General features: G+C 31.7%; 2 protein-coding genes across 2 annotated transcripts; both read right to left on the bottom strand.

Moving 5' to 3' along the window:
- Positions 1–4,625: 4,625 nt before the first annotated feature.
- LOC140438603 (uncharacterized) lies at positions 4,626–5,003 on the bottom strand. Its single transcript, XM_072528263.1, has one exon. It carries the CDS (start codon positions 5,001–5,003, stop codon positions 4,626–4,628), a length of 378 nt encoding a protein of 125 aa, XP_072384364.1.
- Positions 5,004–5,191: 188 nt separating this feature from the next.
- On the bottom strand, positions 5,192–6,621 carry LOC140438604 (uncharacterized). Its single transcript, XM_072528265.1, has 3 exons — positions 6,588–6,621; positions 5,838–6,271; positions 5,192–5,614 (listed from the first exon to the last, which is right to left on the bottom strand). The coding sequence occupies exons 1-3, from the start codon at positions 6,619–6,621 to the stop codon at positions 5,192–5,194; spliced, it is 891 nt and encodes a 296-aa protein (XP_072384366.1).
- Positions 6,622–21,407: the final 14,786 nt, after the last annotated feature.

Genomic DNA, 21,407 nt, shown 5'->3' on the forward strand with positions numbered 1-21,407 from the left:
CGTTTTCTTCGGTTTTCAGTCAGTCTTTCACTACCGTACAAGTAGTTTGGGTTTGGAACCATTTCTTTCGATCGTATGTTTAGGTTTAAATGTTTTAAATTATTACATGACTAGTTAGTTTTTCTTTATAATAATTTATTTTCCTAATCAATTTCAAAAGATGAGTAACAGACGAAATAGAAGTTTTTTATGGGATCATTTCGAAAAAAACGATAAAAATCAAAAATCTGCACAATGTAATTACTGTTCATGTGATATTAGTATTGCAAGTTTATGTTATTGTCACATTCATAAAAGTTATTATCTGTTATCTGAGGCTAATCGGCATTTCTTTTTTTAAACTAGTCAGTCCATCACAAAATAATAAATATATGATCTCATTCATTCATTATTTTCTTCTTTAGAAGTTAAGACACAATTTAAAATGCAAATCGTTCGCAGTGAACTAATTCTATAAAAATTAATGAACTAGTTCAATTAGTTCAGTTGAAAGAATAGTTCATTTAAACTATTTCGATGGTGAACTACACATCCCTAGTAGTGAGGTCACACAAAATTGCACAATATTTTAAATTACATCTTTTGTAATTTTCACACATAAAATTATCTTGGTATTGTTTAATAATGATAACATTACATATTTTAATATTGATAACATTATTTAACAAAGAAAAATATGTTATTTTGGAAGATGCTAAATTGATTTCCTCCGAAACAGATCTTATTGCAAATTGCATAGCAGGCTGAGGCTAGTTTCTTACTTAACAAATCGATATGAAAGAACCATTTAAGGTTGCTGTCTAAAAAAATAACAACAATTTTACAGTAACATGTTAAAAATCGTTAAACTGATATATTCATATGAATTCTGGGTCTTCGTTAATCTACAAAATGACAGATATTATAATGGAGTTATTTCTAGTTACATAACTATGCACATCATTCAGTTTATCCAAATGTTTTTAAAAGCACCTATTTTTAACACATAACAAACATTCAAAAATAGCGATGGTTCATGAAGAATAAAAATGAATTAATGCAGAGCTGGATGAACTACTGCAGAGCGCAGATATCGTTAGATTTGTAAAGTCACAAAGACTAAACTGGCTTGGCCACTTAAAAAGAATGCCAGATAATCGAGGTGTACAAGTAATCCAGATATTAAAACCCCAATCAAATAGGACAAGAGGTATGCCCAATAAAAGGTGGATAGAGGATATATAGGAAGATCTTCAAACCATGAACATCAGGCAGTTGTGAAGCAAAGTATTCAATATGGTATTCAACATTTTACCCATCAAATTTTTTAAGCACTTGCGAAGTGGATATTTGTATAAAGAGACATATGTAAGCATATATCTAAATTATTTTTCTGTTATAAAATAGATGACTCAGTATTGAGTTACTTTAAAGTATATTTATTATCTCGTAACTTGCAATTTAGTCGTCAACATTGATAACCGATATTATTGTCAAACTTTTGTTTTTATACAAGTTTTCTGTCTTGCCGGTGTAAAGTCGTCTGAAGTCGATATTTATTGTGTTTTGCGTTTGAACTAATTTGTGCCTTATTTTCATATTATTATATTGTTTGGTAAGTAAATTTTGCATATAATAATCGGTGGGATATAGTAATGTGTATATTTTTTATTTTACTAAATTTAAAAATAAATAAATCTAAAATACCATATTGAATTATAAATCAGATTTTTCTTTATTGTAATCTATTTTGTTTTTATTTCAGTAAAACTGTTTGGAAATGAGTGACAGTAAATCAAAATACGCAAATCTACTACTATTTACCTATACAAAAAGAGTGCGTATATATTATTAGTATATGTATAAAAACAAAAATAAATATTTTGCCTGAACCCCCAGGAAAAGTAAAGGTTTTACGCTACTGAAAATATATTTTTTATTCAATTATAACCAAAACAAAACATTTTTAAAAAAAATCGATCATTTTAACCATAATTTCAAAATTAATGTGTACGTTAAGCTGCAAGAATGGGTTCGAGCGGTCTTGACTACGTCACACTCCTGGGCCAGCTGTCAAATGTCATGCGCAATATCATACCTTGTAATAATTGTACCATGGTGTTGTCTACTCCGACTGGGATGGGGAGAGTTGTATTCTTGACTTACGTCACCAGCAGAGTAAAAATTTATAGTTTTTGTTCTTAGTTCTACAAATTAAAATTCAGATATTTAAACAATAAGTATAAATGGAGTATTGAAATAACTTTTGCATTGTTTATAAAGATTTTACCAATTGATTTTGCATTTTATTTTTTTGAATTATTTGCCTGAAACTTTATTTTTATAAGTTCAAACTTATATGTACTTTTAACATTTACCCAAAATTATGACTTTAACAAATCATTTGATGATGCTTTCTTAAATTTTAGCTAATTCATTCTAATTTGGATCTAACTATTATTTTGTATTATAAGATTTAAGTCTGATACAACTTAATTTCATATATTTACAAATTAAATTTAAAAATATAGGATGTATCCTGCCAATGAAAATGTCTCTCCAAACTACATCGAGAAACTTTGAATGTTTGAACAATCATCTTTCAAAGATATAACTCTTATGCATTATATTGAAAAGAAACTTCTTGGTATTGCTTAAATTTTAAAGGGTCACTTGTTTTGAAAGTTATGTCATTTGAGTTGCATAACTTTAAATAAATTATGTAAGGGAAGAGAAACCCAGGACGACGTAAAATATCCTGGCTAAAAAATTTGAGAGAGTGTTTCGGTTGCAGCTCATTAGAATTATTCAGAAGCGCGGCCAATAAAATTAAAATAGCGATGATGATTTCCAACGTCCGATAGGAGAAGGAACCTGAAGAAGAAATAAAATCATCTTAAAACTATTTAATTACTATAATGTGCCTACATACCACTACATCTATTTGATATTTTTATCATATTCATCTTTTTAAATCATGAAATGTCTTAAACACCGCCAATTATTAAGACATTTTTCATTATCATTGTTGAATAACTTGGGTGTTGTGAAATTATCACATTAAATTTATTCTTCTAATTATTGTGATTTGCCTTGGGTATCTTAAAATCATAACAATATATATAAAAGGATAATTTGTGTCATAAAATACAATGGTTTTTTTAATGTTCCTCGTAATAATTCGTGAACTTCATACGGTTCAATATTTGAATTTGAACTGTTTTGTCGATAAATATAACAAAAGAAATAAATCAAGTACGCAGAATTAAATTTTAAATTCCCTTCAACTTATTAGTTTTGGCGTGAATTTCTTGTGTAATGAACGTATTAGTCGATATGTACATACAAGTTAAAAAATGGATAGTAAGTATCAATTTTCTGGTGTATTACTACTTAATTAAATTAATTAAATAAAAAAATACTTAAAGTTTATTCTACTCGAAGGAATAATTCCAATTTTGTTATTTCTGGTCTTATATTAGTTCTTCTGTTTTTTTGATATGATCCCATTTTTACTTGGCTTGGCTTCGTTGGCTTTTTCTACTTTACCTTTTAAAATAGCATCAGTATTTGTATATTTTGTGGTTTTAATTGGTGTTTTCGTATAAAATGAAGAGTACTTTTAGCGTGTTTTATTTTCAACGAAGAGTTCTCCTCTCCTTTTCTCGTTTAAGTCAATGATTACGTTCCTTTTCGAGTTTTTAATGAAGCGAGGATTTATTTTCCTCTGAGTAAAATTGTCAGCCAGGCGTCTTTTGCTCTTAACATTATACCTTACTTTTAGCCTCGTCTATATTTTTTCATTTGCTTTATTGTTGAACATGCAAGGTAGTATTTAAGTCCACTTTTATATATTTCATATAATTGAGATTTCAAAGAGATTGTAACAAATAACACTTCATTTATCATGGAAGAGGCTGATGTTTAGAGTTTTCTTTTTGCTTATTGTATTTCTCGTGTTTACATGAATGTTTCTATTGCCCAGCACATTATTTAAAAGTTAAGCAGTCACTTTTGTGGGAAATTATTTTAAGGAGCTTGTAGATTAGGCCATCTTTTAAGGCTATGTAATATGCGGCCAATAGGTTAATGAATATCACAGAGGTCTTCAAATTTCTCTGGTAATCTGCATCTATGTAAGGAGTTAAAGAGGTTCAACTTGGTCAGTGATGCCTCTTTATTGGCTGAATTGTGCTTGTTCAATTATTCTTAAAGTAGCTTTGGACCAATTATGTCGGCATGGGATGCTATTAGTAATAAATGAACTGGCGTTGTTCCACTTTATGATTTTCTGAATCCACTTGAACAACGGCTCTATATTCTTAAACCTGTTGTGCTGCGGTATGCAGTAACCGTTAACCAAAATTATTTCTAATGCGTGTTTACTAGTGCGTCTAACGCTCGTTTTTATGTAACTTACCGTTAGAAATATTCAAACTAAAGAAAATATTGATATTATTGCTTGGTCAGGACAATTTTTACAATTACAACCTAATTGAGCATGTATTGAATATCCTTAATAGATTGGTTACTCGTCAGAATATTTTTTGAAGCGAATCTTCTATACTGGCGCTGTATTATATAGTAAGATGGTGAGGCAAGCATCACGGATCTCACGTCACAAGATGACGTCGTCACGAGTAGCGTCATGAAATTGCCTTTTCTAAGTATATAAAGGCTTGGTATAACTCAGTGCTTGAGTTCCGTGCGTTTTGTATTAGTTTCTTGATAGTAAACATGTGATCTTGGATACTTCTGCCTTTTCTAAACCCACTCTGTGATTGTTCCATTTCAGAATCAACTTCTTGTAAAAGACGTTTTTCTAGTATTCTCTCATGCACTTTGGATGGGATGCTCAGTAGTGTTATTCCTCTGTAGGGACTACATTCGCATCTGTCTCCCTTTTTGAAAATGGGTAGAATAACTCCCACTTCACAATCTTTTGGTATTTGGCTCTCACTCCATGCCCTATTACATACTTTTGTTAGCAGTTCAATGCCCTTGTCGCCCATATTTTTAAGCATTTCTGCTGTGATTTTATCAAATCCAGCCGCCTTACCTTTCTTAAGCTTTTGTATGATTTATTTTGTTTCTGCTTTAGTTATTTCGTCTTGAATTTAGTCTTCTTGCTCTACCTCTTCTGGTTTTTCTGTGATAATGTCTACATCGTTTTGGATATTCAGTAGATCCTCGAAATATTGCTTCTATCTATCTAGGATCTATCATGCAGTAAGTGTCCTTTTTTGTCCCTTACTTGCTTTGGTGTTTGTGGAGCCTTTTCGGTTCTTAAATTCTTCAGGTTTTTAAAGAATAACTTTTCGTTAGAGTGGTAGTCTTCTTCCATCTTGTTTCCGAATTCTTCCCAACTTTTCCGTTTCGCTGCTAGTACCATATCTTTGACTTTGATTCTTTGCAGTTTGTATATTTGGTAGTTGTCAGCGGTTCCGTTCCTTAAATAATTCTTCCCAGCTATCTTCTTGGACTTCACTTCTGCTTTTATTTCATTGTTCCACCAGTTTGTACACTTTTTGCTTCTGTTATTTCTTGTTATTCCGCATGCTTGTTTACCACCGTTTAGGAGTGCTTCTTTCAGTATTTGCCAATTTTGGTCTAAATCACAGTCATGTTCAGCGTGCTCTGTTAGTTAAATTTTAACATAGTTTTCAAACTTGTTTGCTGTCTCCTTGTCTGCTAGCTTATGTGACCTGAATACTTCTATAGTGTATGTATCATGTATCATGAGCTTTACTTGTTTTCTTGGTCCCTTTCGTTATTGATTCTTATTGCACTCTTAAGCTGGTCCTGGCTACAACTAGATAGTGGTCACTATATATTTTAGCTCGTCGTTTTACTCTTACGTCTTTAATCCATTGCTTCGATGATCTATTTACTAACACATAGTCTATGATGGATCTTTCACCTCTACTTTTGACTTCTCTTATATATTTATGTACATCTTTGTGTTTGAAAAATGTGTTCATTATTATTAAATTATTTTCTCTGCATATATCAATAATACGTTCCCCATTGTCATTTTTTATTTCTTCTCCATATGGTCCTAATACATCTTGGGTATGTTCATCTCTTACACCCACTCGATCATTTAGATCCCCTAGTACTATAGTATTGCCTTCTAAACTGTCTATTATTTCAGAGGCCTTATCCCAGAATAGATCTTTGCTAGCTGCTCTTTCGTCATCATTTATTCCATAAATAACGATGATATTGACTAGTTTGTGTTCTGCAGTTACCAGTCTTATCTTTAGAATTCTTTCCGAAATGCATTTCCAATCTTGAATATTCTTTATTAGGTTACTGTGTATCAGGCAGCCTGCCCCGTTTTACCCATACCAGAAAATATTAGCAAAAAATACACGAATTTAAAAAATTTCTAGAAAAAACTAAAAAAAAAATATCGTTGTTATTTAAAGTTTTTATTACCACTATACAATGTTGATGTGTGTACATTTTATACGAAATGTACAACCATTCAAAAAGTGAATTATTAATATTATTATCAAATTATTTTTATCGAAATGCATCTCACATGCGCTAGCAAATAAACATTGATATACGATGTGCTTTTCATGTCATGTGCTTTCGCTTACCGAGGTCACTAGCTTTGTTTAACTTATTTTTCATTATGTTTCCCAACTCTAAACACCTTTCAACGTCGTTATCACTACAGCACCTATTAATTATATTTCAAGCGGTTATATATCACCAAGGAAAACAATCAATAACACTAAAGACGCTCCAATATTATTTATTTTGTATTAGAGATAGACAAAGCAAAAGCACAATACCCTCGGTTAATCCGTATTTGGTAGAAATGAAAGCCACCGCAAATCTCTCTGGGAACGAAACGAGTTAACACTGATACAAATCCAAATGCTTGTCAGTATTTGATTAAAAAAAATCTTTGAAATGTAGCTTATCACTAAGATCAAATTAAAGTATTATAATTGCTTCTTATTTGGTATATACTGTTCGAAAGATTTGTTGGTGTGGCATCTTATATTCGTTTTAACAGTTTAAGTTTGTAATATAATTACGCAGAATAATTAATTGCCTAAAGTAATTTCCTAGCCGTACAAAAATATTTATATATATATATATATATATATAAATATAAATATATATATATATATATATATATATATATATATATATATATATATATATATATATATATATATATATTGTGATGATGTATTATTTGTGAATGATGAGCAATGATTGTTTTTTAATAATATATATATATATATATATATATATATATATATATATATAAGGGTTTTATCGCGGTTCTCAAAGAATTAGACAAAATCAAAGAAGACATGAAAAAAATGGAACAGAAAATGGAAGAGAATTATTGAAAATTAGAAAAGAAAATAGAAGATAATAATAATAAAATTGTAAAACAAATAGAAAAACAAATGGATAAAAAACTTGAAACTGCAGAGAAAAAAGTAGCAAATGAAATAAAAAATATACGGAATGACTACAAGAAAAGGATAGAAAATGAGAGGACAGAAGTAAAGAGGTTTATTGAAAATAATAAGATAGATATAGAACAGAAAATAGAGTTGCAGAAATGTAACTTAGAAGTAAAAATTAACGAAGACAGGAGAAACACAGAAGAAAAATTAGACGATATACAACAAAATATCCAAATAAATAGTAATCAAATAAGAAATTTGGAACAGAGAATAGATGATATTTCACAAATGAGAGACATAGGGAGACCTTACTTAAATTTAACAAATGAGAGTGGGATTAAATTCTCTGGTAATATAAAAAATTTGCATCCTAGAGTATACATAAATAGTTTAAAACATGAATTAAGATTAGTGAATAATATTAATGATATTAAAGATTATATTAGAATGACATTAAATGACAATGCAGCAACTTGGTTTGCTAGTATTGAAAATGATTTAGATAATTTTTAAACATTTAAAAATAAATTTTTAAATTATTATTGGGGTGAATTAGAGCAAACCAAATTCAGAGAAAGTCTATATTTTGAAAAGTATAATCACAATTTAAGATCAAATATGGTAGATTATGCATTAAAACTGATAACAGTTGCAACCACCACTTAGAGAGGATGAAACAGTCTTAAATGTATCTTGACATTTTGATGCTGATGTTGTGCAAACAGTAACTGTACAAAATATTCAAACAATAGAGAGTTTTATTAATTTTATTCAAAGAATACAAAGAGGTAATATGGCAAGTAATAATGATAACAATGATATTAGGATGAATAATAATAACAGAAAAAACAATTATCTTTCAATCTAATAAGAATAATTATCAGCAATATAGACATCATCACAATATATATATATATATATATATATATATATATATATATATATATATATATATATATATATATATATATATTTATATATATGTATATATATATATATATATATTTATATATATATATATATATATATATATATATATTTATATATATGTATATATATATATATATATATATATATATATATATATATATATATATATATATAAATATTTAGGAGTTATGGTAACAGCAATATTTTATAGAGTGAATTCGTATTGTACAATTTTTAGTGAATACTTAAGTTAAAATAAACAATTATTATGAGTAGCATAATTGATGGTACGTAGTCAGTTATTATAATACTGATATTTAGAAATGGAATAAATAAAATAAAATCAAACAAAAATGTTTGATATGTTAACAAAATTTAAATTTTTACTCTTATAGTCGTAAGTATCGAAATATTCACTTTGTTTACATATAATATTTATTCTAAGTTTTCAGTTTTCTCCTGAAGAAGTCACATATTCGTGACGAAATATTGAGACATAGAACAAATAGAGTTTTATTTCCTACAGACCGATTGCTGATACTATAAATCAATATATATATATATATATATATATATATATATATATATATATATATATATATATATATATATATATATATATATATATATATAGCATAGACCTTGCCTTGACAATGTAGATCTTGCATAGACCACATATATACACAGAAAACAACTAGGGAACACGATGAAGGAAATCGGAATAACTCAGGGGTTAATAGAAGCCGTAAAAAACCTTTACAACAACAACAAGGTAAGAGTTAAAACCGGCAATAAATACTCCAACGAATTTAATACCACAAAAGTCTTATTGCAGGGATGCTCTATATCTCCGACACTGTTCAAGATATTCCTCGAACAAATATTAAAATGGAAAAGGAAATGTGAAGGGATAGGAATACCAATCCAAGACAACTTCTTGTACTCATTAAGCTTTGCAGATGACCAAGTGCTAACGGCTCAAGATGAAGAAGATCAGTGCTATATGCTCCGAAAATTAGAAAAGGAATACACAAAAAATGGACTGGAAGTAAATTAATAAAAGACCGAATATTTAATAACAGAGCAAGAACCAGTGAGAAATTTGGAAATGGACGATAATAGGGAAATTAACGGCACCAACAAATTCAAATATTTAAGATTCATACTCTCAAAAAATTGAACCACCGAGAAAGAGATAACCAGCAGATTAGCACAGACAAGAACATGTATTAAACAAATGAACGGGGTACTGTAGGATAGACAGATTACCAGAAATACAAAGAAGAGAATTTCTAACACCTTGGTACGCAGTATAATAACCTATGGAGCAGAGATTTGGGTAATAAATAAACGAAACAGGTCCAAAATCACAGCAACTGAAATGGAGTTCGTGAGAAGAAGCTGCAGAGTGACAAAAATGGATCGCATCAGAAATGAGGAGATAAAACGAAGAAAGGCAGTAGAACAAGACATACTCAGCTACATCGAAGAAAAACGTTTAATTTGGTATGGACATGTGAGAAGAACAGATCATACCAGGTGGATAGCAAAGATTTCGGATTGGAGCCCAATAGGAAGGAGGAAAAGAGGTAGACCCCGAAGATCATGGAGGGATGAAGTGGAGGCCATGGAATGACGAGACCTTAGAGATGGAGAATGGCAGAACAGAAAGGACTGGAGACGTTGGCTGAAAGAAGGAAGACGGCGACAGCTGTAAAAATCCTTATATAGATAGATATATATATATATATATATATATATATATATATATATATATATATATATATAATTATATATATATATATATAATTATATATATATATATATATATATATATATATATATATATATAATTATATATATATATAATTATATATATGTAAATTTTTATAAAATATAAATAAATACAAGCAAACAAAAACAAGCAAGACTCTTACAATTTAAAACAAAGCAAAGTTGATATTGTTTTCAGCAATTTAAAACCTTTCATATATATCCTTGGATCTCTATCATGAAAGACACAAAGGTTTCAGACCTTCAGATTTACATTTTGAAATTCTCGCAAAGAACAATAACTGTCCTAATTTTCAATTCTTGCAAACTGCTTTCACCGTCCGATTCGCATTTTCTCCCCAATCATATTTACGCCTTGACGGTATTTTAGCAGTCCGCAGCCGGAGTATAAATCGATCTCGGAAATGTTCAAGCTGCTGACTGCTGGCAGCTCAATTTTTCCATAATTTATCTTATCTCTTACTTTTACTTGTGAGGTTTCTATTAGAATTTTGATAATTAATTAGTCATTATTTTGTAATCTGCGTAGGATGCCACCAACTCTAACAACCATAAAGCTTGATTGAAAATAATATAAGATTATAACAAATAGATTCTAACGACATTGAATGAAGGTCAATTTTATTTTTTACTTAATATTTTTGAAAATTGATTAATTATCTTACGTGCAGCGTTACTAAAAGCACTCTTCAAATTATATACTTCAACATAATTTTTTTATGAATCGCCCAGTTGCCAAACTAGTTATGTCCATTTTTTTAAATTTTCAAAAACAGCAAAAAACTGTAGAATAAAAATTAATGTATATTGAAGACTCCTTTCACATTTTTACCAAAGGTTTGTACGTTATAATGTATACTGTATCCAGAAATTTAGTGTCTCATTATAAAAGTTATTTTAATAACAGCTGTAAAACTGAATAATCCCTTGTAAGTACTCTATTGTTGTATAATTATCACAGCTATCCAAGCTGACAGGACCGGCATATAGCCAAGTCAACTGTACATATAATCAGATCAAATATTATCATTCAAGCGTAATGTTAAAAAACTCTTTTTATAAACATACAAATTTCCCATAATTGTTGTATTCTTTTATTAATCATTATTTTAAGTCTCAACGAAATAAAAGCACCCAAAATTATGAAGATCTCAATTTAGTTAAATTGACTGGACCGGTGGTAAAAATTAATAAGTTTTGGGAAAACGGGTAATATCCCAAACACATTAGAACTGACAAACCCGTATATACAGTTATAATGAGTAAATGTTTAACTTAATTGACCTATTAACAAATTACTTGGAATTTATATAACTTTCTACCTGTTACTTATCGTTAATTGTTTTTTAATTTGAAGAGAGTTGTACGATGACAAACTAACACTTAAAAGTATGCTTCGACGGAATTGGTTGTAAAGTCGTTTGAGTGTTCAGTTTGTGCAAAAAATTAGTTGAGTATTGTAATAAAAGTGTTTATTTTTTTAGAGTGTGTACACTTGCCGGTGAATCCACGTAGTCAAATTTACCTTTATTGTATGAAACAATGTGGCGTCCCTGGAGTCCAGAGGATAATAGGGCAATTCTGCCAGTTAATGAACCGGAAGCAAATCGACAAGGAGGTGATCTCATTCAAGTATTAGAACCTGAACAGCGCCAACGAATACATTTATCTACTGATGCAAAACAAATTATTGCTAATGTTTTTCAAACTCTTGTCGAAAAAAATATGGACAGTAACGAAGCCTTACATAAAACGGCAACTTTGACTAAAAAACCATTATCCACAGTCAGAAAAATTGTAACTAATCCTATTATACCAAGATTAATAAGACGGGATAACAGTATTTCTCGGAAGCTCGATCGTGCAGATGAAGATCTTATTCGCCGCAAAGTGTATGCCTTGTATGAAGAACAAATTGTACCCACACTAGATATATTAGTTGACAGGCTTCACGTCGACAACACTGAAATTAAGTGCGGTAGAACAACTGTTTGGAAGTGTTTGCAACGTATAGGGTTTAAATACAAAAAAGTAGATAAAAGACAGGTACTTATGGAATCTAATCGTTTACGGATATGGCGAATGGAATATTTAAACAAAATTAAACAGTGTCGTCGAGAGAATCGACCTATTATTTATTTAGATGAAACGTGGTTTGATACACACGATATATATATATATATATATATATATATATATATATATATATATATATATATATATATATATATATATATATATATATATACCCGGTATTTAGGCGGCACACGCCCTTCTTAGGCGGCACACGCCCTTCCGGTAGGGATATATGGAGGAGTATCACCAAGCCGCAAGCCCTTATCTCTTGCCGTACTGCTCCACCACAGGCCGATCAAATACCAGCATATTCTAGACTAAGCCGCAGATTCATTTAGCATTTTAAACTGCTGCATTAGCCTTTTTGTTTTCTGTACACCGAGCTGGGGATTGAACTGACATCTCTCGCAGTGAAGCGAAGGAGAAGCCAGCCGCCCAGTCGGCTTGGCTATCCGATCGACACACACGATACGCCATCTAAAGGTTGGGTAGATAATAGTCCGTCTTGTTCAACAAAAGCGCCTTCTAATAGAGGAAAAAGAATAACAATATTCCATGCTGGATCAGTCGATGGATGGGTTCAAAATGCCTTATCTCTATCAGCTAAAAACATCAGTGATTCATGTCTCGATTACCATGACAACACAACTTCAGATATATTTGAAGACTGGTTCAAAAATAAGTTAATACCCAACATACCCCCTAATAGTGTTGTAGTTATGGACAATGCAACATATCATAGCAGGCAATTAAATAAAATTTCCAGTTCAAGCGATACGAAAATAACAATACAGAATTACTTGTATGACAAAGATATTTATTGGACATTTTAAAAAGTTTCGCATTGAAAAAAGAATACTTTTGTGATAATTATGCCGAAAACACCTTCTCCAGCTAACTCTTCTCCAGCATCATCGATCTAACCAATGTCTGATTCGTTTTCTGTATGATCAGAAAGAGCTTTTTGTTGGTCAAAAGTTTTTAAAGAAAGTAAGTTTTTGGTTATGTTCCTATTTCTTGATAAAATGTTTTCCCAGAAGTGTATTTAAATCCTTTAATTTAATTTTTTTTTAGAAGTACACCTTCCTTCACAGGTTTTGGGTTCAAAATTGACAACTATTTTCCAAGCTTAAGGCGATGAGGACACGTTAAGTGGGGCGTATCCTGAAGTGCCAATCTTCAGGTTATTTTAGTGTTGCTAACACCGCTTCTTTCCAGTCTAACATAGGACACCGCATTCATCAGCGGCCACTTTGATAGTGTGCAATCCCGTCAGATCTGTGTTTAACAAACGTGGTATAGTACTAAAGAGATTTGGTTAGAGCCTTTTTTATACTGGTTTTCTAACCAAACATAGGAAAAGAATTTTTCCTTCGTCTGAGGATCTTTTGAGGAACTCTCACAGATAGTGTTGTAAAAGTTGTAAATGTACAATTGGCGTAAGTAATACGAGGCTTAATCAGGAACTGGTTTATCTGACAGTCAAAACTAAAGGTAATTTCGCCATCTTTTTGTCCCCTAATAGGATTGTAAAAGGTATCTCTTCTTTTGTATGAACAGTGGGTCCATTTTCCTGTTCATCCCTGCAATGCTTAGTCCTGTCACGAAGTGACAGGCATGTTAAACAGACATCTGTGGCAGGAGAGCCGAAGCCTAAATTATAATCGTTTTCGAAAATGTTTCGAAAATAATCATATTTATCTTTAAGACCTTCGTCATGAGAACCTTGGTACTACTACCAAAGTCCTCTGATGGTTAACTTGCTTGGAAGATGTTAACGGGTTACGTTTTTACCCCGACAGTAATGACTTTCGAGTAATTTAAGGGACTCTATAAAAGCTACAGCATTTTTTGTTCATATATTTCAATAACCTTGTGTCGCTACCACGTTGGTTTCTGGGTACATCTCCTAATTTAAGGAACTTTTTACATAACAACCGAATTCCCTCCCTCGATGCATCTAGTGTGTTTACAAAGAGATTTTTGCACACTGGAACTAGTTCCGGCTGACTACATCTTAAAACAGGTATGAAATATTTCGTTGATACCTCTCTCTTCCGGTTTCCCTTATCTCCATTTCTTGAATGACTTCTTCTTCTTCCTATGCCGTCCCCATTAACGGAGGTTGGCGACCACATTTTTAAAAGCTTCTCTGTCTTTTGCAACATGGAATAATTCGTCTACACTCATGTTTGTCCAGTCTCGAATATTTCGCAGCCATGACTTCCTCTTTCTACCTATTCCCTTTTTGCCATCGACTCTACCCTGCATGATGACCTGCAGAAGACTATATTTATTATTTCTTAGTATCTTGAATGACTTACAGTGATAAAATTGTACTAAGCATATCTATTTGGATCTGTATAAAACTTTTGGCAAATTCGACTGACATCCTGTAGACTCACTTTGATACATTGAAAAGCCTCTGTAGCCGAATAGTCACATGCAGGTGGTAGAACAAAAATTTCTAAGTAGTTTATTATTAAAGACTTGCATTAAATAATCTTCGTCGAAGCAAGATAGAGTTCGATATTGAAGTACTAGTACATTGAGAGTTTAAATATTTTTATTTTATTTGAGCGTTGTTAATTGTATACGCCTTTATTTTACAATTTGTCTTAAAAATAACTAAGTTTAAATAATTACTTTGCTATGTCGGGTATGTACGTTTAATACGTACTAAAAGCGAAATGTGCAGAATATATGATTAATCTAAAAGTGCGAAATACTTCTGATTCTGTGTAGAAAAAACAAGCCTTTTATAGTAATTTTAAACGAGGAGAGTTTTATGATATTTTTATGGCTTAGAGCTTATAGTGGATCAATTTGGAAGTAATTGTAGAGTTCTGTACCTACATTTATATTACATTAAATTTAGATGAAAATAAAATTTATTAGCGATTCAAGCTTTTTTTTTTTAAAAAGTGTATTCACATTCCGTGAACAAGATTATTATATCTAAAGTGAATTATGAATACCTATACGTATTACTATAAACGCACTGTATACAGCAATAAACTTTTTTAGAATTTTCACAGCTATTTATAGTAAACATCATTAAAAATGGATCGTAAACTTAAATAAGTTCGACGTTTTCCTCAATAAAATATCCCAAGAAAGTATGAGTTTAATAGAATTTTCTCACTACGGAAAATCAATTTCCTGTCATTTAAAGCCACAATAGATTTGCGGTATATAGGTGAGCTATTAGCTTAAATTTCTTATGTGGATATATATTTTTTTCACACTTTACGAAATATGTCATAAATTTCACTTTAATATAGATTTAAAACTTTATTAAATTCCTATTTAAAGAACAATGTACGAAAATATACTAAAATGGAGCTGAGATGTGAATGAGATGTTGGATTTCGATATGTGTAATTGCATGCCAACTCTTATTATCCACCTTCAAAAATTAATTCAGTCATTAATAGCCTTGTCTCCATAGGAGCATCCATATACATCAATCTCCCACTTAATCTCAACCCAAAGACTTTTTTCCTTACATCAAAAGTGCCACTGACAAAACCGACAAAATTCTAAAATCAAGACGAATAAAGATAATATTAATCAAAGACAACATTCCAAATGAACAACACAGAGTTTATGAAATCCGTTGTACAGGCTGCCTCCGATCCTATATAGGCCAAACAAATTGCAGAATCCAAAATAGGATTTATGAACATTCCATTTCTGTTCGAAATTACGACTCAATTTCAGCTCAAGGTTAGCACCATCTTCAAACAGGTCACAAAATTGAAAACTCGAGAACCATAGCCCCCATCCCCTTCTATAAACCAAGAATTATCCAAGAAGCCATAGAAATTGAAAAAGACATGACGGCAAGGAAGAACCAACCAGATGTAAAATAGAAATTGATGGCATTAGTATTGAACAAGTAATGGAAATAAAATACCTTGTAATTACACTGTTCAGCTATAGAGATCTGGGAAAAGAAGTGAGAGATCAAGTACACAAAGCAAATAGACTGGCAGGTTGCCTTAATACCACTAAATGGCGAAACAAACACATTAACACTGAGATGAAGTCAAGAAATTTTAAACCCAGTGTAATAATGAGATATACCTCAGAAACACGACCCGACACAGCTACATCATAGAGGCTACTGGAAACGGCAGAGATGAGAGTACTGAGAAGAATTACAGGAAATACGCTGAGAGATCGAAAGGGAAGTGAGGACAATAGATAAAAATATAACGTACGCTGTATAAATGAATGAACACTAAATATAAAAAAAATGAAATAACCACATAAGCAGAATGGGGGAGACCGGTGCCGTCAAATGGCAAGTTACAAATCGGCAGAAGAAGTATCGGATGACCGACCAAAAGATGGAGACAACCTTTCATAAAGATATTAATCCGCCAATAAACAAGCAGAATTGCTTATAAACAGGAAGAAAAAGAAGAAGAAGAAGAAATTAAGGCGTGAAGTTTTAAAGCAATGACGTAATAAGTTATACCAACATAGAATTATACGTTATTGTTTTCCATTCAGTTTTTTTATAAAATGCTACGTGAAACACGTGGAATATGATGAACAATTCAATATTTCGCTTAGAAAATCCACCCGAAAGTCGTAGAGAATTATAATTAAACAATAATAATGAATATTAATTAATTTTCTATGCTTGTAGTACCGATTATTTACAAATCTGTTTACCGATTTTTAACGAGGCTTGTTTATGCCTCTATTATACAAATTTGAAATACATATATGCACGCTATAAATATATACCTATAAATAATTTTTATAGTCAATGCCATTTATCTTTGCTAGCGGAGACAATATTTCTCGAACGAAAAAACTTTTATCTAGAATAATTTAAACAATTGATAAAACTACTTAGGGTAAGGTGGGGCGAGTACGTACCCGGGGTAAGTGCGTTTGGACTAAATAAAAATATTTGTAACGTGAAGTTAGGTATGAAACTGATTTCAAATTTAGCGCCAAGTATTAAACGAAACAGCTACCCACATGAGTGGCAACGTCATTGAATTCACGACATAGTAGCACACGTGTTTGTTGGTAGTTACGTTTGAGGTTATACAAAGAGCAGGTAAGTGTTTTTCTAAGTCTAGTTAATCTCGTACCGCTTACTGGATTTTAATTTTTATTGAATATTTTCGATTAGTATTGCAGAAATTTGAAATGTTTTAATACCATTTATGTTTTTTCGCTATAGTTTTCTAGTAATTAAAAGTTACGCACTTTCCCCAGAGATTTATTACATGGGCCAAGTGCATTTTGTGTATAGGGGCAAGTGCGTCTTTACCTTAATGCACTTGCCCCGGCATAAAATCTGAATACAATTTTTTAATTCTTAGGTAGAGATGGTCCGAAATTATGTCCGAAAGAGGGAGAGAGGTTCGCAATATTCAGCAGAAGCCCTTAACAATGCCTTAACGGATATAAGAAATCAGAATTTCACTGTCAAGGGAGCATCGCGCACATACAATATTCATGTGACAACATTACGGGATCACTTGAGTGGAAGAAGAGGCGCGAAGGGATCAGGACAAGGTCGATCTACCGACATTCCATTGGCAGAAGAAAGGCGATTGGCAGAAGGTCTTCCCACGATGGACCATTGGGGATTCGGTTTGTCCCGTAAAGAAGTTTTAGAATTAACCCAACAGTTCGTCCAATCAAACAACTTAAAAACTCAATTTAAAGATCGTAAACCAGGTGAAGACTGGTTCTTAAATTTTAAAAGAAGACATCGGCTGTCAATAAAGAAACCGGAAATAGTTGAGTTTGCAATTAAGAAAGCCATGTTTTGTTGTTAAAAATTATTTTAAGTTATTGAGTAAAACCATTCAATCTTTGGGACTTGCTGACAAACCTGAGAGAATCTACAATATAGATGAAACAGGAGTTTCGAGTGACCCCTCTAAAACAAAAGTTGTTGGGATGCAAGGAGCACCATGAACAAGAACCACCAGTGGACCGGTAAGGGAGAACACTATAGTGGTGATGGCAGCAAGCGGTAGTGGCGAAAAAATTCCTCCATTAATCGTTTTTAAAGGCAAAAATATCTGGGATGTTGATAACTTCTGAAAATATCAGAAGTTATCAAAAATGAATCTAAGAAGTTAGGTATCTTTCCATTTGATGATAAAGTTGTACCCGAAGATCGTTACGAGGCTTCTTCTTTAAGGCGATGGCAGATTTTAGCGGACATCAGAGATCAGCGCTAAGAGATTTCTCTAGATGTAACAGATGTTGCCACCTTCGAGACAAACTCGTGAGTATCGTATTTCAACAATATGGACGTAGGATTTTATCGAGCTACTCTCGTAAACTTATGATTTTTTCTCTGTTTTTCAGATGTCCAGTATCTTGCGAACATCTCCTACTACAAACCGTAAAAAGCGGAACACCAACTCCAGCAAAAAAGAAGAAGCGAATTGCAGAAGGCAGTGAAGTGATCACTGCCGGACCGAGCAAAGGCACCTTACAAGACTCAAGTGATGAAGACCAAGACGATCAGATCTCTCTACACGATGAGTCTGAAGGTAGCGATTTCGTGGGCCAGATTTCGTTAGAAGAAGATGACGAGGAGGAACTATTTCTTGGTTCTCCGCCTGAATTTCCTGTGGAAGACTGGGTTCTTCTGGCTTTCAAAAGCCAAATTCGGGACAGAAATGACATTTTATATATAGGCCACGTGATTTCTCTCACTGAAAGTGATACCCAGGTGAAATTCCTGAGTAAAAAAACAAACTGCTTTGTTTTTCCTCAGGTGGAAGATATATCCCTTGTGACAAAAAAAGATTAGCATTACCAGCTACTAGAAGTATTACCAGCTCCACATGTTAGGAGAGGAATGCATAATTTCAATATTAAGTTTCCGCAAGATATACAGCATAAATTAAGATAAACTGTACAATTTTTGCATTTAAATAAAGTACTTTCTCATTTTTTGGTGTGTCATTAGACCCTTCTGAAGTAATTTTGTTTTCAAAATTATGAAAATTAAAAAAAAATTTAGAAATGTGTTCAGAAAAGCCTAGTAAATAAGTGCACTAATTCAACGCAAGGAAACCATATAAAACTATGCCCGGGAGACGCACTTGCCCCAAACTGACGGGGCAAGTGCGCTACTGCGATATTTAAGAGAAAAAAATTATAATTAATAATCGTGAAAAGCCACAGATTTGGAATCTTCCCTAAATAAAGATCATTGTCAAAGTACTAGGTGCACTTGTTCTCGATTTGGCAGAAATAACAAAATTGAAGCATTGATACAATTAAAACCAAATATGAATAAAAAGGGGCGCACTTCCCCCACCTTACCCTAGTAACTTAATTTACTTTTACGGATAATAATTCTGTGCTTGCTTCGCAGATTAAAATACACTTAGCATTGAATATCATGGCATACATAATAACTAGCCTCTACTCAGATTAAACAGCTAAAACAAATACTGAAAACTTTGGACTAGAGGAAATTAAATAAATAGTAGTTAAGAGTTCAAAAAAGGATTAGTGGTGTATTCTCTCAACCATGCATTTTAATAATATTCATAACAACATTTTCGCCAACTTTGTAAGTGAGTCAGCATAAATTTTAATTAACTGACGAAATATAAGCAACTTCAGTTTATAATAGCAAATAGTATAATATAAATAATATGTTTTATAAGCTACAATGGATAAGCCACAATTGATTGTAATGAAAATTACATTTTTTAACTGCTATTTGACTTTTCGATTTGCACTCCGGAAATCGTTTTCAAAAAATAATAAGGTGTGTATTATATCCGAAAGTTGGCTAGGGTTATGTTTTTTTAAACTTGACGGGTGACTTGCTTTGCCTTCGATCTTGTAGGCGCATAGCCATGCTTTTAGTTAAAAATTCTGTGGGTGGTGTTTTTACCCTCAGAATGATATCAAATTCTGAATATTTTGTGGGTTCGTGTATAATTTTTTGTGTATTACATATTTATGTATTAGTATGATTTGTTCTTGTATCTATATGTATTATGTAGGTATAATTGTGGATGATATGTGATTTCAATTAATGTGTTGATCTATTCTTGTTGCTTACTTCTCTTTTAGTACTTGCAACCAGAGCATGCTTTATTCTGCTGATGGATTTGATGGGTTTTCATGTCTGTTTCTTTTATAATTATTGATGCATCTTTCCATTTTACTCTGTGTTTAATGTCTCAGGCATGTTTAAATATCCGTGATTTGTACAAGTCTCTGTTTCTGATGTATGTGTGTATTAACACTAAGTGGTCTTGCGGTTTCTCCCAAATACAAATTGTTGTATTCGCTGGGTATTTTATAAATGCTGTTCTTTAATCTCTCTTGTATGTTGTTATCAGGAACGGATTTAAGAAACATAGCACTGAAAAATATGCGCACACAACAATTGCCTATGGTTATATAAAAGACTATCATTATTGTTTCGACTAAAGCATGATTCAATCATAGATATATAAATAAGAGAGTTACATAGTCGAACTAAACAATAACATGAAGAAAAATTCTATAAAAAAAGTAAAATACATCAAAAACGTATTGTCGATAGCTTATCTATATTTATCAATTTTCAATATCTTTTTTTTCCATTGTAAACATATTCTTTGAGAAATAAAGATTATTTTAAAGTCATTAGGAGAAGCAAATCAGTTTTAATCCCCATTGTCCACGCAAAGCAAACAAATCTCTTTATCGATTTGGCCATTAGACCAAAAACTTGTTGGCAAAAACTATTAAAGCTCAGTTCTATTTAATTTTCGCTTGCGGATGAAAGTAGAATGTGAAAAGCGAAGTTGGAAAATGAAAAAGTTTCGGGTATGTGGCAACGCAAAGAATTATTAAAAGAACGGAAAATTTACCTAATGGTAACCAAGAGCAAACAACAGTATCCAAAGACAACTATCTACCGAAAATAATGTACATACCATAACACGAAACTGTAAAACATAGAGAAACTTACGTAGAAACAACAAGGAAAAGACAGTTAAGATTTTATTTCACGTACAGGGAGCTTGCGCATCCGTCTATACGTATTTCAGCCCAATAGGCATCATCAGAACGGCTTTCGCAACCGCTCTGAACGTGAATTATAATAAAATAAAAAATAAAAATAAAAATAAAAACGTTTATTGCCATTCTAAGATATTTACATGTCAAAACTTAAGATAT

The sequence above is a fragment of the Diabrotica undecimpunctata genome, chromosome 4 (genome assembly GCF_040954645.1).
Source record: "Diabrotica undecimpunctata isolate CICGRU chromosome 4, icDiaUnde3, whole genome shotgun sequence".
NCBI classification, from domain to species: Eukaryota; Metazoa; Arthropoda; class Insecta; order Coleoptera; family Chrysomelidae; genus Diabrotica; species Diabrotica undecimpunctata.

Excerpts from the sequence above, each read along its gene's own strand:
- LOC140438603 (XM_072528263.1), bottom strand. The coding sequence starts at position 5,003 with ATGCTTAAAAATATGGGCGACAAGGGCATTGAACTGCTAACAAAAGTA.
- LOC140438604 (XM_072528265.1), bottom strand. The coding sequence starts at position 6,621 with ATGAAAAATAAGTTAAACAAAGCTAGTGACCTCG. Across the intron at positions 6,272-6,587 it reads AAACAAAGCTAGTGACCTCG|ATTGGAAATGCATTTCGGAA; the intron begins GTAAGCGAAAGC and ends AGAATATTCAAG. Across the intron at positions 5,615-5,837 it reads CGAAGCAATGGATTAAAGAC|CACGCTGAACATGACTGTGA; the intron begins GTAAGAGTAAAA and ends TAACTAACAGAG.